General features: G+C 45.6%; 1 protein-coding gene across 2 annotated transcripts in view; it reads left to right on the top strand.

The window, feature by feature from the left end:
• Slc22a4 (solute carrier family 22 member 4) overlaps positions 1-14,588 on the top strand; it is a 45,731-nt gene extending 31,143 nt beyond the window's left edge. The window contains exons 5-10 of one of the 2 annotated variants that reach the window (XM_055602903.1): positions 1,748-1,874; positions 3,386-3,480; positions 4,654-4,868; positions 6,254-6,436; positions 8,939-9,074; positions 14,069-14,588. In XM_055602903.1, coding sequence (XP_055458878.1) covers positions 1,748-1,874; positions 3,386-3,480; positions 4,654-4,868; positions 6,254-6,436; positions 8,939-9,074; positions 14,069-14,144 — 832 coding nt within the window. In that variant the 3' untranslated portion in view covers positions 14,145-14,588. Of the gene's footprint in view, positions 1-1,747; positions 1,875-3,379; positions 3,481-4,653; positions 4,869-6,253; positions 6,437-8,938; positions 9,075-14,068 lie in introns of both variants that reach the window. The other variant, XM_055602902.1, reaches the window with a different exon arrangement.
• The last annotated feature ends 402 nt before the right edge of the window (positions 14,589-14,990 follow it).

Here is a 14,990-nt window from a genome sequence, read left to right as displayed (position 1 = left end):
GTGTGTGTGTGTGTGTGTGTGTGTGTGTGTGTGTGTGTGTGTGTGTGTTGTCCTGGAAAAAAAAGATAATTGTTTTTCGGCAGTCTCCCGTTATTCTTGGCCTGCCCTGGACTCCTCAATATGAGCTAAGGATGGCCTTGTACTTCTTCTCCTTGTGTTTGCCAGCACACGGGGCTTATGCAATGTTGGGGATGAGCCCTGAACTTTGCATGCTAGGCAAGCATACCCTGAGTTATATTCCCAACTCCCCAAATAAGCTGTAAAGGAGGTGTTTTTTTTCTCCTATGGTAGCTTGCCAAATGGGAGCATTCTTTCTAAGAGGGAGAGTGAACCTAGGGCCCCGCACATTCTGGGAAAGCGAGTGGTATGTCACCGAGCTGAACGCCCTCAAATGGTTCCCCAACCTAGTTTTCCAATGGCAGTTGTAGGAATATCAAAGTTTGGAGATTCGCTGCTAAGTCTTACCATGGGATAACTGGAGGCTTTGGGAAGAGACCAGATTTTAAAAAAAATAAAAATAAAGTTCTAGCCACAGCCCCCTCTTCAGAATTTCCCTTCTTTACTTTTTCTTATTTAAACAAGACAAAAGGAGATTCCTGGCTGTTATTCATTTCCTCTGTCTCTAATTCATCTTGGTTTTATTTTGTTTTACCAAAATCCACTCTTCTAGAAATAACCCTAATTACATGACTAGGCTAATAAAGGTGGTTTTGGTCAGCTTGTGGAATTCGAAGTTTAGCCCTCTGGGTTGGCCTGTGACACCTGCCCGGGAAATGGACTTAGAAAGACCTTCATCTTTTCTGCAGCTGTCATGCAGCCACGGGAGCTGACAAGTGTCCCCTTGGCTCAGCTGGCCTCCTCCAAGCTCTACTTGCTTTTACCTCCCAGGCTGCTGTGGTTTTTACCAGCAGAAATATTTTAGAGTAAAGTGTGTATGAAGATTCAAGTGGAGTTTGTATTCAGGGGGAAAAAATATCTTTTCTGACTTGTTTTGCTTTATTTCTTATTTTACTGGAGTTTGAAAGATAACTTAATTTTTCTTAAATTTTATGTATGTGGGTGTTTTGTCTGCATGTGTCTGTGTACCATGTTCATGCAGTGTGTGGGACAGCCATTAGAGGGCCTCGGATCCCTTGGAGCTGGAATTACAGACACCTGTTAGCCACCATGTGGGTGCGAGGAATTGAACCCAGGTCTTCTGCAGAAGCAGCCAGGGCTCTTGACCTACTGGCCCTTGGAAGACAGCTTTGTAAGAGATAGATATTGTGCTGATTTATCTGGAAGTTTCCTCTGGAACTCAGGATGAGGGTCAATAAGAAACGGCAGGCCGGGCTCCACACAACTCTGTGCCCAAGAGAACCTCTGTGGTAGTTAGTTTCCCTGTTGCTGTCTCAAAAGTCCTGACAAAACCACCTCAAGTAGGAAGGGTTTGCCCTGGCTCAGAGTTTAGGGGTACAGTCCATCACTTCGAGGAAGCCATGGCAGGAAGCGGAGAGCGATGATGGCTGGTGCTCAGCTCCCCTTCTCTTTTTATTCAGGCCACATTAGGCTGTGCCTTCCCACCTAGGTTGACTCAACCTGCAAACTCATTACAAGCTCGCCTGGAGATTTGATATAAATTGATTGAAATGTCACACTGTATCTTAGAAATATAGTTTATGTGCTGATTAACATTTTGCTATATGTATTTGCTAACACCAAATCCTATGGCTATGAAAAATTACAAACCACTGCAAATGAATTCTAGGTTTATTCCAGAATCTCCCCGGTGGCTGATTTCCCAGAGGAGATTCGATGAGGCAGAGCACATCATCCAGAAAGCTGCAAAGATGAACAGCATTGTGGCGCCAGCAGTGATATTCGATCCTCGGGAGGTGAGTGAGTGTGTGTAGGCGTCCCTTTTGCGATCAGCTCTGCGGCCTTTCTTTTATGGAACTTAATGGAATGCTCTGTTAGGTTCCCGCAGTGCACCAGGCGATGCGCTAGGCACTGGGCTGCGGTCATGACGGCTGTGTCAGGAGTAAACCTTGGGAGGCCCGGTGCGTCCTGTCGTCCACCCTTCTCAGGAGGTGAAAGCCGGAGGGCTTGCTTCCTAAGCCCAGGCACTTAGGGCCAGCCTGAGTAACATCTCTCTTTCTGAAAAAAAATCTACCTAAAGGACTATTTATAAATTAGGAACAATGTTAGACATTTGCCTTTCTTTCTTTTTTCTTTCTTCCTCATTCTTTCTTTCTTTCTCTTACTTTCTTTCCTTTCTTTTCTTTATTTCTCTCTGTCCATCCAATTCATATGCCCAGTTGTTGGTTGGCAGTTTTAGCCTCTTAGTAATTAACTGGTGTGATTCTTTGTGAATTCTGTATATCTGCTGACAAAGAACTTCTCCCATTCACTGAGCTGTTGCTCTGTAAATGTTTCCTTTGCTGTGTGGAAACTTAATTTTTTGTTGTCCTAGCTGCTGGTACTTGGGCTTTTCCTGTGATGGAGAGACTCTTGAAAAGTCTTCCTAACCCCAATGTCTTGACGAGTATTCCTTATGTTCTCTTCTGGAAGTTTTAGCGTTTGGGGTTTTTAACTAAGACCTTTGATCCATTTTGAGTTGATTTTTGAATAGGTGGAAGATAGGAATGTGATTTCCCTCTGCACAGGTGGCTATCCAGTTTGCCGCACCATCTGTTGAACGGGCTATCTTTTCTTTTTGCAAGTTCCCAACTTTGGGTTGGCATGTGTGCCTAACCATTACAAGGGTACGTACGGATGGTTTTTAAGCTACCCACCGTACCTGGAAAAAGTGTGTCTGAGGGTTGGTCAATCCTCAGTTCCCATTGTATCCCGAATTACACCAAAACCTGCTAGGGAAGCGGTACTTGTCTTCAGTGGGTGTGTCTGGCATGTCCAAGGCCTCAGTAGTTGAGGGCACAGGCACAAGGCTCCCCTTCTTGAGTGGAGGTGACCATGAGGAAAGCTGATATACCATGGGTTTTGCTGCACATTGTAAGGGTGAGGACTTTGGGGTGTCTGTCATGTGCTGGCTCTTAGAGGAGACAAGAAGGCTAAGACATGGCTCCCACACTAGCTGAAGGAGGCAAGAGGAGTTGATCTGAAGGAAAATGGTCACACAGGAAGGAGATGCTGAGGTCCCCAGGGAATTGACAGGGCTTCTCTGTGTAGCCCTGGCTGTCCTGGAACTCTCTTTGTAGACCAGGCTGGCCTTGAACTCACAGAGATCCGCCTGCTTCTGCCTTCTCAAGTGCTGGGATTTCAAGGTGTGCACCGCCGTGCCCGGCTAAATTAAATTTTTAAAAAAGAGCTGTGTGCCCATGTTTTTCCCATCGGTCCTTCCTACCTGCCTCTTCCTCGTGTTTTATTTATGTTGTTTTAGCTGCAGGAGCTGAACTCCTTGAAGCAACAGAAGGTCTTCATTCTGGACCTGTTCAAGACTTGGAACATTGCCACGATAACGGTGATGTCTGTGACGCTGTGGTAAGCAAAGGGTGCGCGGGGTGTGCATTCACGGGGCACCCAAGGGGGCAGCTGATCTCCTCTAGCTCAGAGGAGAGCGACAAAGCCTAGGCTCCCCCACAGCTAAAGGAGAACCATGGAGCTCTGAGCTCTGTAGTCATGTCTCAGGTCAATTGATTGGTGGGACTAAATACGGGGACAGTTACAGGTAACAGTAAGTCTGCAGTATGGGGACCCCACCATGTGGAAGGTGATGGGCTTGAGGCTGCAGATGCCCCTGGGGACCAAGGCAGAAGTGTTAAGTCTCCCCACCGGCCTCCCGGAACTGAACAGTGGAGTTCATGTCACCTGTCTCCACATGAGTTTAAGACACAAAAGTAATGACCTGAGCTTATTAACTAGATTAGTAACAAATCTTCAAAGAAATAAGGACAAAAATAATAACAATAATAACTACCCCATAAATAACAACACACACACACACACACACACACACACACACACACACACACCCCACAGAGAGACTGAGTACCAGAACTGGCAGACGCTATTTTAAAACCACGCTGTTTTACAATTAGAGAAATATCAGTGTGGAATATCCTGGCCCATACCCTCTGTCAGCTGTCTTCTTCTTAGCTGTCTGCACACATCCCTCATGCAATGTATTCCAATCAATGGCACTAGGGAGCCAGTCATCACCGACCCCTAGCCCCATCCATGCTGCTCTTACACAGGCACGTGAGCATCACCGAATCACCACAGCAATAACGTTTCCTTTTTCATGAGCTGGCTTGTTTGTTTGTTTGTTCTGGATTAGTCCTGTGTCCCTGGTCTAGTAGCCAGAGACCCACCGTGTCTCTGAAAGCCTCCTTCAGAGATGAGTGTTCTCCAGTCATGCTCAGATGTCCGCACTGTTGACTAGTGGTTTGTTCAGAACGCCATTGTTCCACAGCACTTTCTGAGAGACAGAAATGTTTGGGATCCATTTGTCCATCACAGTAGCCTCCAGACTTATGCAGCTACTAAGCACATGAAGTGCCGTTCCAACTGAGAAACTGAACTTGTAATCTCACTTTAATGTAGTTCCATTCAAATAGTCCCACATAGCTAGTGCTCACCTAGAGGACACAGGACCTAGACCAACTCGTGGCCGTGGCCATCTTTTTGTGATTGGATCATTTGTCTTTCTTTCAGGATGCTAACTTCAGTGGGTTACTTTGCTCTGTCTCTCAATGTTCCTAACTTACATGGAGATGTCTACCTGAACTGCTTCCTCTCTGGCCTGATTGAAGTTCCAGCTTATTTCACAGCCTGGCTGCTCCTTCGAACCCTGCCTCGGAGATATATCATAGCCGGGGTGCTGCTCTGGGGAGGAGGTGTGCTTCTCTTGATCCAAGTTGTGCCTGAAGGTAAGAAGTCAGCCCAGGCGAACAGCATCCCAGAAAAGCTGGCTGCATTAATGGCCTAGAGCATCGGCACAGGTCACTACCCCCCTGTACCGATGACCCCCGACCGTCATCAGTCAGATAGGCAGAAGAAGGCTGACTATGACATGTCCTGTGTTCCCAACAACTGTCTCAGCAGGGTATGGTGGCCCATCCCTATAACCTCAGCGCCTGGGAGGTGGAGGCACGAAGACCAGTTCAAAGCCAGCCTCAGCTGTGTAAGCCACTGTCTCAAAACAAAAACAGCAAGGCAGTGCAAACAGTGGGTAAAGGTGCTTTTCACCAAGCCTAAGACCCCAGCTTCCCTCTTTGGAACCTGAAAGGAGAGGACTGACCCCACACACGTGCTCTGACACACACTTGCCCATAGACAGAAACCAGGAACTAATAAATGTGGGGATGGTGCAGAAAGACTAAACAATAACAAAAAACTCCAAAGCTAAAAAGAACACAAAGGGGCACACATTTCCTTTTCCTATTGTGTCTGACTTTCTCCTATTGTTAAACTACAAGTTTGATATATTATGAATACATTGTAACATACAGATAACACTGTTTCTATTTGTCTTTAACTTTTTAACCTCTGCAGTACTAAGGCTTAAACCCAGGGTCTTGCACGAGCCAAGACCTCCCTACCATGGAGCCATATCCCCAACCCTTTATTTTTATGTAGAAGCAAGGTCTTGCTAAGTGACCCAGCCTGACCTTGAACTCATTACATAGCCTAGGCTAGCCTTGCATCTGTAACTTCCCTGCCTCTGTCAGTCACGTATTAATAGCTGGGATCGTTAGCATGCACCAGGAGCTGGGGGGATGGCTCAGTGGTTAAAGTGCATGAGGAGCGGAGTGCAGATCCCCCAACCCACGTAAACGCTGGGCCGGCACGATGGTTCGCCTGTGGTTCTAGCCTTGCATGGCTACACACAGGCAAAAACATGCAAACAGTATATACACGAGCACATCACACCAAAAAAAAAAAAAAAAAAAGAAAAGAAAAAGATTTTTTTTTAAAGCATGCGCCACTGAGCCGAAATAGAACCATATTTCTTAATAATAAATCAGGAAGGAAATGACTGGCCCCCTCTCTTTACAAATCAGATTTAACTGTGTTTAACATCTAACAACTCACTATGAAACACTTGTAACAACACGTACGGGGGTCACAGGATGCATTAACAATCCAAAACTAAAAGTAATGAAAAGTCCAAGGCCACCCATGACCTTCCATCTTCAACCATCTTGTCTGGCAGTGCTTTGTGTGTGAACTACCGTTTGACAGCAGTAAGGATAATAAAATAATTAGGTGTTGATTCTAGGAGGGCCCTGTTTGAAACGAGCCTCTTTTCCAGATTATAGCTTCGTGTCCATTGGCCTGGTGATGCTGGGAAAATTTGGGGTCACCTCTGCCTTCTCCATGCTGTACGTCTTCACCGCAGAGCTCTACCCAACCCTGGTCAGGAACATGGCCGTGGGCATCGCCTCCATGGCCTCTCGGGTGGGCAGCATCATTGCTCCCTACTTCGCTTACCTGGGTGAGATGCTTCTTGTTCCGTCTTTAAATTATTATTTTTTTAATTCTGTGTGTATTTTGCATGTGGGTGTATGTGCGTTGTATGTATGACCTCCTTTGGGCAGTCCCTTCATGTGAGGAGTTGGTTTGGGTCCTGTGCTGATCATACTACAGCTGAATCCCTCTCCATGCTCTGGCTGCTCAGCCCCAATGCAGGCACACTTCTTTTTAAAGCCCTCACTGGTTTCTTTTCGTAATCATTCTCAATGACTCCTTGGGTCTTCTCCTGTGTCTCTGTTGGATTCTCTCTCTCTCATTAGATTTAACAAGTTTTGTATTTTTTTATAACACTATTTTATCTGAATGTGAGTGTAGCACTTTTGTACCTGGTGTCCAGGGAGGTCAGAAGAGAATATCTGAAGTTGTAGAAGGTATCAGCCACCATGTGGGTGCTGTGAATGGAACTTGGACCCTTGGCGAGAGCACCAAGAGCTCTTAACCACTGAACCAGCTCTTTAGGCCTGAATTCCTCTGTGGATAGCATCCTTGGTGTGAACTGGAAGGGGTGGAAAGAGCAGAGGTTCTAACTAGTGGACATGAATTAGGATTTCTTGTTCTTGCTGGAACCTGACTTTGGAAGGGCTGTGAGAGCAGGGAGACAGACACAGTGCAAGGATGAACGGGGCTCAGGGGTGCTGCTGAGTCCTCCTTAGTGGTTCAGTGGCTAGGCTCAAATTTTCTTTGGGATGTATGTGTGTGTGTGTATGTGTGTGTGTGTGTGTGTGTGTGTACACACACACACATATATATGAGTTCTTTATAGTGCAAGGAAGTTAGCTGTTAGCCTTCTCTACACATTTTATAAATATTTTCTAAATAATCATTTACATTTCACTTTATGTTTGTTTTTTGTTTTTTTGTTTTTTGTTTTTTGTTTTTTGGCAAGGCAGAAATTTTTAGTTTTTGTAGAATCAAATTTACCAGGCTTAAGTAATATGCAAAGGGGCTTTAGTGGGATGTTGTTCAGTGTCTGAGCCTGGGCTTCATTAGCACTTGACTGGAATGAACACACCTCCTTATTTTTCTTCCTTATATGTTGGTTACCTACTAGTTCAAACACACATGTGTGCTTACATGCAAGTGTGCATACCTCAGAGATGAATTCTTGGAAAAGGTACACTCTAAGTCCACACAGAGAAAGAAACACATTTTCCTAATTCTAACACACCCTCCACAGCTGCTCTGAGCACAACGGCCCTGAGCACACCGTGACAGCAGGCTGTATAGGAGGAAGCCATGTCTCCTTAGACTTCTCAGCCACACTTAGACGACCCAGGGCTGGACCACTGGTTCACGAGAAGCAGATCCCAAAAAAGAGCCCTGAGTCTAAGAAGCTGTTCCTTTTAGCAACACAAGGCCACAGAGAAGCCCCAAGAGCAGTGTTTTCCTTAACGGGGAAAAAAAAAAAGTATTACATACATGGGTGTATTGTTTTTCTATCCTCTCTGTGTGCAGAGAAGCAGAACAATGAGGGTTCTTGTTCTTCTCTCTCAGTAGCCCCATAAAGAGGAGCAGGCTAGGGCCCAGCATGTGCTCAGTCAGTATGGTCTTGCCTACTAAGCAAGCACAAAGCCTTGGGCTTGAGCCCCAGCATTGCTTAAACCATGGATGGAGTCACAGAGGTAAGGGCAAGAAAACCAGATGTTCAAAGTCATCCTCTGCTACCTAGCTAAGTCCTCTCGCCACCCATGTCAAGTTACCTCCACCCAAAGGAAGATTTGATAGTGAAGACTTGTAGCCAAGAAACATGTCATGCACAGTTGGCAATAGCTTAGAACCTAAGAGTGCGCTAATGTGCAGAAGGATTATTAATAATTAATATTGACTCATATTATTAATAATGCAGCAGTAACTCTTTAACCAGCTATTTACCCAAATAACCACACAGAGAGAACTAAGGTTTGTTTCATTAACCTAGAGAACAATCCTTAGCACTAATTACTCCATCCTAAACCCCCAAGCTAGTATAGCTTCCCTCCCATTCGGATTTCCCTTGTTATATTTGCTTTTTAATCATTTCCTAGGTCTGATTCACTTCTCCTCGTGCTTCCTGGTCCTCTCCTTTTGTAGAATGGGAGGAAGATATGCTAGCTTGGAGGTTTAGAATGGAGTAATTATTGCTCAGTATTATAAGCTCTAGGCTAATTAAATAAATCCGAGTCTCTCTGTGTGGTTATTTGGGTAAACAGCCAGTTAAAGAGTAACTGCTGCATTACTAATAATATGAATCAACATTAATTATTAATTAATAATCTTTCTACACTAATGTACAACCAGGGGGTAAATAATTTTAGGGGAGCAGGCTGTGGCATCCCTCCGCAATAACCCAAGGTATCTTGCTGACTTTCCTTCCTCTAGAAGAGGTTTGCTTAAATCTGCTCCCATGGCCTGTCTGCACCTTGGCAACGTGAGTCCAGGAGCACGCTCGCAGCTGATCGATGTTCTCCTGTTCGGTGCTTCACAGGTGCTTATAACAGACTCCTGCCCTACATCCTCATGGGCAGTCTCACTGTCCTGATTGGAATCATCACGCTTTTTTTCCCTGAAAGTTTTGGAGTGACTCTACCAGAGAACTTGGAGCAGATGCAGAAAGTGAGAGGGTAAGGAGCAAAGTGACTGGAAGAAAGTAAGAATGACTGGAAGAGTAAACACAGTGTCTAACGTGGGTCTGAAGAGTGTTGAGAGATCAGCAGAGGGGTACTGTTGAGACTACTGTTGAGCAAGGCTATCTAAAGTGGCAGGGCAACGGCGTAGAAACAGAAACCCATGGAGCAGGATGGAGCTTCAGGATGAAGCCCGAGAAAATAAGAGAATTCAGAACATGGTTTAAAAAAACAAGTCACTTACCAACTTAAAATCCATTGTGAAGGTCAGGGCACATGGAAAGGTGGGAGGTCACATGAGTCCAGGAGTTCAAGACCATCCTGAGTCACATAATGAACCCCCTCAAATTCCAATCATCCATATATACATGCATGCATACATATGTAAAAATAATCAGTGGGCAAATTCAGTTATCCTGTAAATAGCTGTTAGAATATTCAGCTAGAAATGGTGGGAACTGGAAGAGATCATCCTGAGTGAGGTATCCCAGAAGCAGAAAGACACACATGGTATATACACACATATAAGTGGATAGTAGACATATAATATAGTCTAATCATACTAAAATCTGTACATCAAAAGAAGCTAAGCAAGAAGGAGGACCCTGGGCAAGATGTTCAATCCTCATTCAGAAAAGCAAATGGGATGGACATCAGAAAAGGAAGAAAATAGGGAATAGGATAGGAGCCTACCACAGAGGGCCTCTGAAAGACTCTATCCTGCAGGGTATCAAAGCAGAGGCTGAGACTCATAGCCAAACTTTGGGAAGAGTGCAGGGAATCTTATGAAAGAAGGAAGAGATAGAAGGATCTGGAGGGGACAGGAGCTTCACAAGGAGAGAAAAAAAATTCGGGCACAGGGGTCTTTTGTGAGACTGATATGCCAACCAAAGACCATGCATGGAGATAAACTAGAACCCCTTCACAGATGTAGCCTGTGGCAGCTCAGTGTCCAAGTGGGTTCCCTAGTAAGGGGAACAGGGACTGTCTCTGACATGAACTCAGCGGTCTGCTCTTTGATCAGGTGCTCTTTGCACCTGAGTGGGGTGCAGCCTTACCAGGCCACAGAAGAAGACAATGCAGCCAATCTTGATGAGACTTGATAGACTAGGATCAGCTGGAAGGGAATTAGGACCTCCCTTATCAGTGGACTGGGGGAGGGGCATGGGAGGAGATGAGGGAGAGAGAGTGGAATTGGGAGGGGGCGAGGGAGGGGGCTACAGCTGGGATACAAAGTGAAGAAGAAACTGATTAATAAAATAAATAAGTTTTTAAAAATTTAAAAAAGAATTTTCAGCTATATATTTTTGAATAAAGACAAAAAGCTGAATTCTTCTTAAAACATCAAGATAAACTCTAGAAAGAAAAGAGTATTTAGGAACAAAAAATACAAAATCATGCATCTACGAGAACTTTTTTTTAAAATGTGAACTGAGCAATGAGATCAAGAGTTTTAGGTCATCCTGCATAGCGAAAACCAGCTCCAAACCAACCAACCGACCAACAAAAGCAGTAACAAAATCAAAGATGTCAATAAAGCAGGGGAAAATGTGTGCAGCACAAATGTAGACATGGGCTGATATACCAGCTTCCTGCGATCTGGAGGGAAGAGGGCTCTCCAGCAAAGGAGAGGAAATTTTACTTTTTCCTAAGTAGGCGGAAGGTGGAATCTAAGTAGGCAACATATGCGTTAAACAAACTCTTCATGTATATGTTTAAAGACATACAGGAGCCAGTAACGTGCTCGATGGACGAGGGTGCTTGCCACCAAGCCCCAGCATGTGAGTTCTACTCCTTGAACCCACGGAGTGGAAGGAGAGAATTAATCTCCACACGTTATCCTCTGTTGCTGTGGCTAAATGCCATGACCAAGGGCAGCTGGCACAGAAAGAGTTTATTTGGGCTTACGGAAAAATAAACAACCTTGCATCCATGTAAGAACCAGCATTATGTCTGTTATCACAGGACCAGAAAGGCAGGGGCAGGGCTGACCCTAGGACTTGCTGGCCTGCCAGTCTGGTCAAATCGGTGAGCTCCAGGTTCAGAGAGAGAGACACCGCCTCAAAATCTAAGGTGAAAAAAACAACTTAAAAACTCAGGTGAAGAGCAATGGAGGACAACACCCATCATGCAGCTACATACACACACCACACACACACATGCACACAAATTTTAAAGACTAGACTGTCTTTAGGACTGTGATATTTATGTGTTTTTATCTTTCTGAGACCTTCTGGGCATCCTACAGCTGAATACTGACTCTACAGGTATCATCAGACCCCACAGGTGTGAGGGCCCGATAGCACACCTTTCTCAAACTGCAGGTGCCGGCCACAGGCTACTCTCACTTCAGCCTCACTCGGCTAAAGATGTCTGGGGTCCACAGGGCTCCCGCCTTTGTGTTTGACCATTTGCTGGAAAGCCTCACAGACCTTAGGGAAATACTTCCCTTTCCGTCAGCACTGCCTTACTGGGGATACAGACAGGTGTGTGCTGGAAGGACCCTGAGTGTGGGGTGTCTGCTCTGTGGGTTGGGGCGCTCTACTCTCCTGACAAGGAGGCATCAATGATCCAGAAGATTCCCCCCCCCACAAACCCTACTGTTAGCAGACTCTCCATCCTGTGGGCTTGACTGGTCCTTTAAGGCTACCCCCACCCTGCTCTGCTCTGCAGAGGTTGAGACAGCAAAACTAAAAAGCTCTGTGCTTCTAAACCGAGGCTTCTTCCTTCTGGCAAGCAGTCCCCATGCTGGGGTTAGCTAAGTGTCCCCTCAGAGAACCAGAAACAACACATTGCCCCCTATCACCCAGGGAACCACGAGGGAGGTAGGAGCTCTGTGCCAGGAACCAGACGCAAAGACCAGACACCCTTCTGTGACAGCACAGCTTGGCATGAGAGAAAGTAAGATTCTGAACTGCATCTGCCTGGCTTCAGGTTTCAAATTTACAGCATAAAGTTGGGGAAATTAAGTTTTCCTCAACCCTCAGTTTTCCCACTTAGTACATGGAAATATTTCACATGGCTGTCTATGGGTTCTGTAAGATAAAGTGTTAGCCGTGGCTCACCATAATAAAGCTAAGTCTGTATGTTTAGACACTGCTCTGTCACAGAATTTTACAGGTGCCTGCGTTTAATAAGAGTTCATCTAAACTCACTAATAAGCGGATATTAGCCGATAATATAGGATAGCCATCTACAGACCTAAAGAAGCTAAACACTAAGGAGGACCCTAGGGAGGATGCTTAAATCTCATTCAGAATGGCAAACAGGATAGACACCAGAAGCAGTAGAAGAGAGGAAACAGGATGGGAGTCTACTATACAGGGTCCTCTGAGAGGATTCACCCATCAGGGGATCGAAGCAGATGCTGAGACTCAGGGCCATACTTTGGACAGAGGGCAGGGAGTCTTATGGAGGAAGAGAGGGGTGGGAATAGAGCGACATGGAGGGGACAGTAGACCCACAAGGAGACCAACAAAACTAAAAGATCTGAGCCCAGGGGCTCCTGCAGAGACTGATGTACCAACCAAGGATCATGCATGGAGAGGATATAGACCCTTTGCTCAGATGTGGCCAATTGGCAGCTCAGTCTCCATGTGGATCTCTGAGTGAGGGGAGCAGGGGCTGCCTCTAGCATGAACTCAGTTGACTGCTCTTTGGTCACTCACCCCTGGTGATGTGGCCTTACCAGGCCATGGAAAGAGGATCCAGGCAGTCCTGATGAGATCTAACAAGCTATGGGTGAAAAACCCCCGGAGGGTATCTTTTGTCTGAGAGACCCCTGCCCAAGGATCAACGAGTCCAGGCGTTCGGATGCAAACAGCAAGAGGCTTTATTGGATACACGGGTACCTGGGGCGACAAAGTCACTCGGAGGACTTGCGCGCCCCCTGGGTGGAAAGCTGGGCTTTTTATAGGGTTTTAGAGCAGAAGCGCGGGTACAGAAGCGAGAAGCATGGTTACAGGGGGCTGATTGGTACATTTACATGAGACCACGGTTTGCGTCAAAGTTTGGCAGGGACACCAAGATTTCGGGAACTGGGTGGTCAAAATGGTTATGATGACCCCTTGACGTGGCCCGCCACCTGTTGTTTTATTTTTCCCTATCTCAGCTGGGACAGTCTCACAGATATCCATGAGGGTGATTAACACAAACTGTTTTTAGTTTGACTGGGGCAGCCTGACCACAGATATCCCAAGTGGGTGACACAGCTGGGGGTTTCTTAGTAATTTTCCAGTTTTCCATTTAGCCTTTACAAAACAGTGGTGTCTCACAAAATGGCATTAGCTATGTTTAACTTAGGGTGAGACAGGGGTCTTTCATGGGCAGATGGCAATACTGGCAACCCCCCCCTTCAGTGGACTAGGGGAAAGGGATGGGGGAAGATGGAGGGAGGGTAGGACTGGGAGGAGTTGAGGGAGGGGGTCTTGATGGGGATATATAATGAATAAATTGTGAAGAAAAAAATTAAAAAAAAAATTAAAGCTAAAAAGAAGAAGAAGAGTTCATCTATTCGCTAGGCAGTGGTCATGCACGTCTTTAGTTCCACTACTTAGGAGGCAGAGGCAAGCGAAGCTCTGAGTTCAAGGCCAGCCTGGCTACAGAGTGAGCTCCAGGAAAGCCAGGGCTACACAAAGAAACCCTGTCCCAAACAAACAAACAAACAAACAAACACGAAAACGAAATGAGTTTAACTAATCATTACAATTCTTCACTGTCCACTCATATTGCCGTAAACTTTCTGCCACCCCTCTATCCTTTCCTGAGGGAAACTGAAGAGCTTAGATTGCGGGCATTGTGTTTAATCAAGAAAGTAGCTCTAAATCATCAAACACAGTGGAGTTTTTTGTTTGTTTGTTTTTGTTTTTTCTTATTAGAGTTCACACGCTTTTCATTGGTTGAGTGGGGTAATGTTTCCTGATGTCAGTTTGGAGTTTTAAGAAGAGGAATACTAAGTGTTTAATTTTCTTCAGTGGTTGTTTTGTTTTCAGGTTCAGATGTGGGAAAAAATCAACAGTCTCAAAGAACAAAGAAGAAAACCACAAGGTTCTAATAACTGCGTTCTAAGAAGGTTTCCAAGGCACTTGGCAAAGAACAGATGTGTAAGATGAGTGGGGTGTGTTTGGGCACACCTGTAATCCCAGGAGGATCAGGAATTCAAGGTCGTCCTTGGCTACATGAGGAGTGTGAGACCAGTCTGGATTACCAGCAGCCCTGCTCAACAAGACAAAACGAAATTAAAGCCTTTTCTGCTGAAAGGGACTAATAGAAACTAGGACTGGAACAGAAATACACCCTCTCTCATGAACTCTGGCCGCTCTTCCAGGTGATCTTCTTGTTTTAAGAACAAACATTTCTAAACAGTCTTGACCACTAAACTCTTCAATGAAATAGGTTTGTAAGATTTTTTTTCAACGTGTTAGTCAAGGGTTGGCAAAATCCATATGAAGATTAACACACATTGCCAAACATATAAATGTTATCCAAATAAAATTCATTGTGTTATCACAACTATTAGATGATAACAGTGATTGTGTGTGGGTGTGTGTCCGTGTGTACCTGGTTAAGTGTAGAGGTGATCCAGCACATTCAGAGAACAGCTTTGGAATTTAACTCATCTGGGGCTGTAGCCAAAGCATCGTTTGGACTGCAGGTCTCGAGTCTTTGATGGGGAGTTGCCACCCTGAGCTAGAGACTCTAGTCAGAGAGTCCCATTGAAAGACTCCCGGTGAGCCTCTCTAGACAGGGAGACCCCGCTTCCCAAGGAGCAGCGAAACCAGCCTTCGGATGCAAGCCGCAAGAGGTTTATTTTGATACACGGGTACCCGGGGCGACAAAGTCACTCGGAGGACTTGCGCGCCCTCTGGGTGCAAAGCTGGGCCTTTTATAGGGTTTTAGAGCAGAAGCGCGGGT

The sequence above is a fragment of the Psammomys obesus genome, unplaced genomic scaffold (assembly GCF_907164565.1).
Source record: "Psammomys obesus unplaced genomic scaffold, mPsaObe1.curated_primary_1811, whole genome shotgun sequence".
Taxonomy (NCBI): Eukaryota; Metazoa; Chordata; class Mammalia; order Rodentia; family Muridae; genus Psammomys; species Psammomys obesus.
The sequence above is the reverse complement of the archived record's forward strand: the minus strand, read 5'-3'. Positions and strand labels throughout refer to the sequence as shown.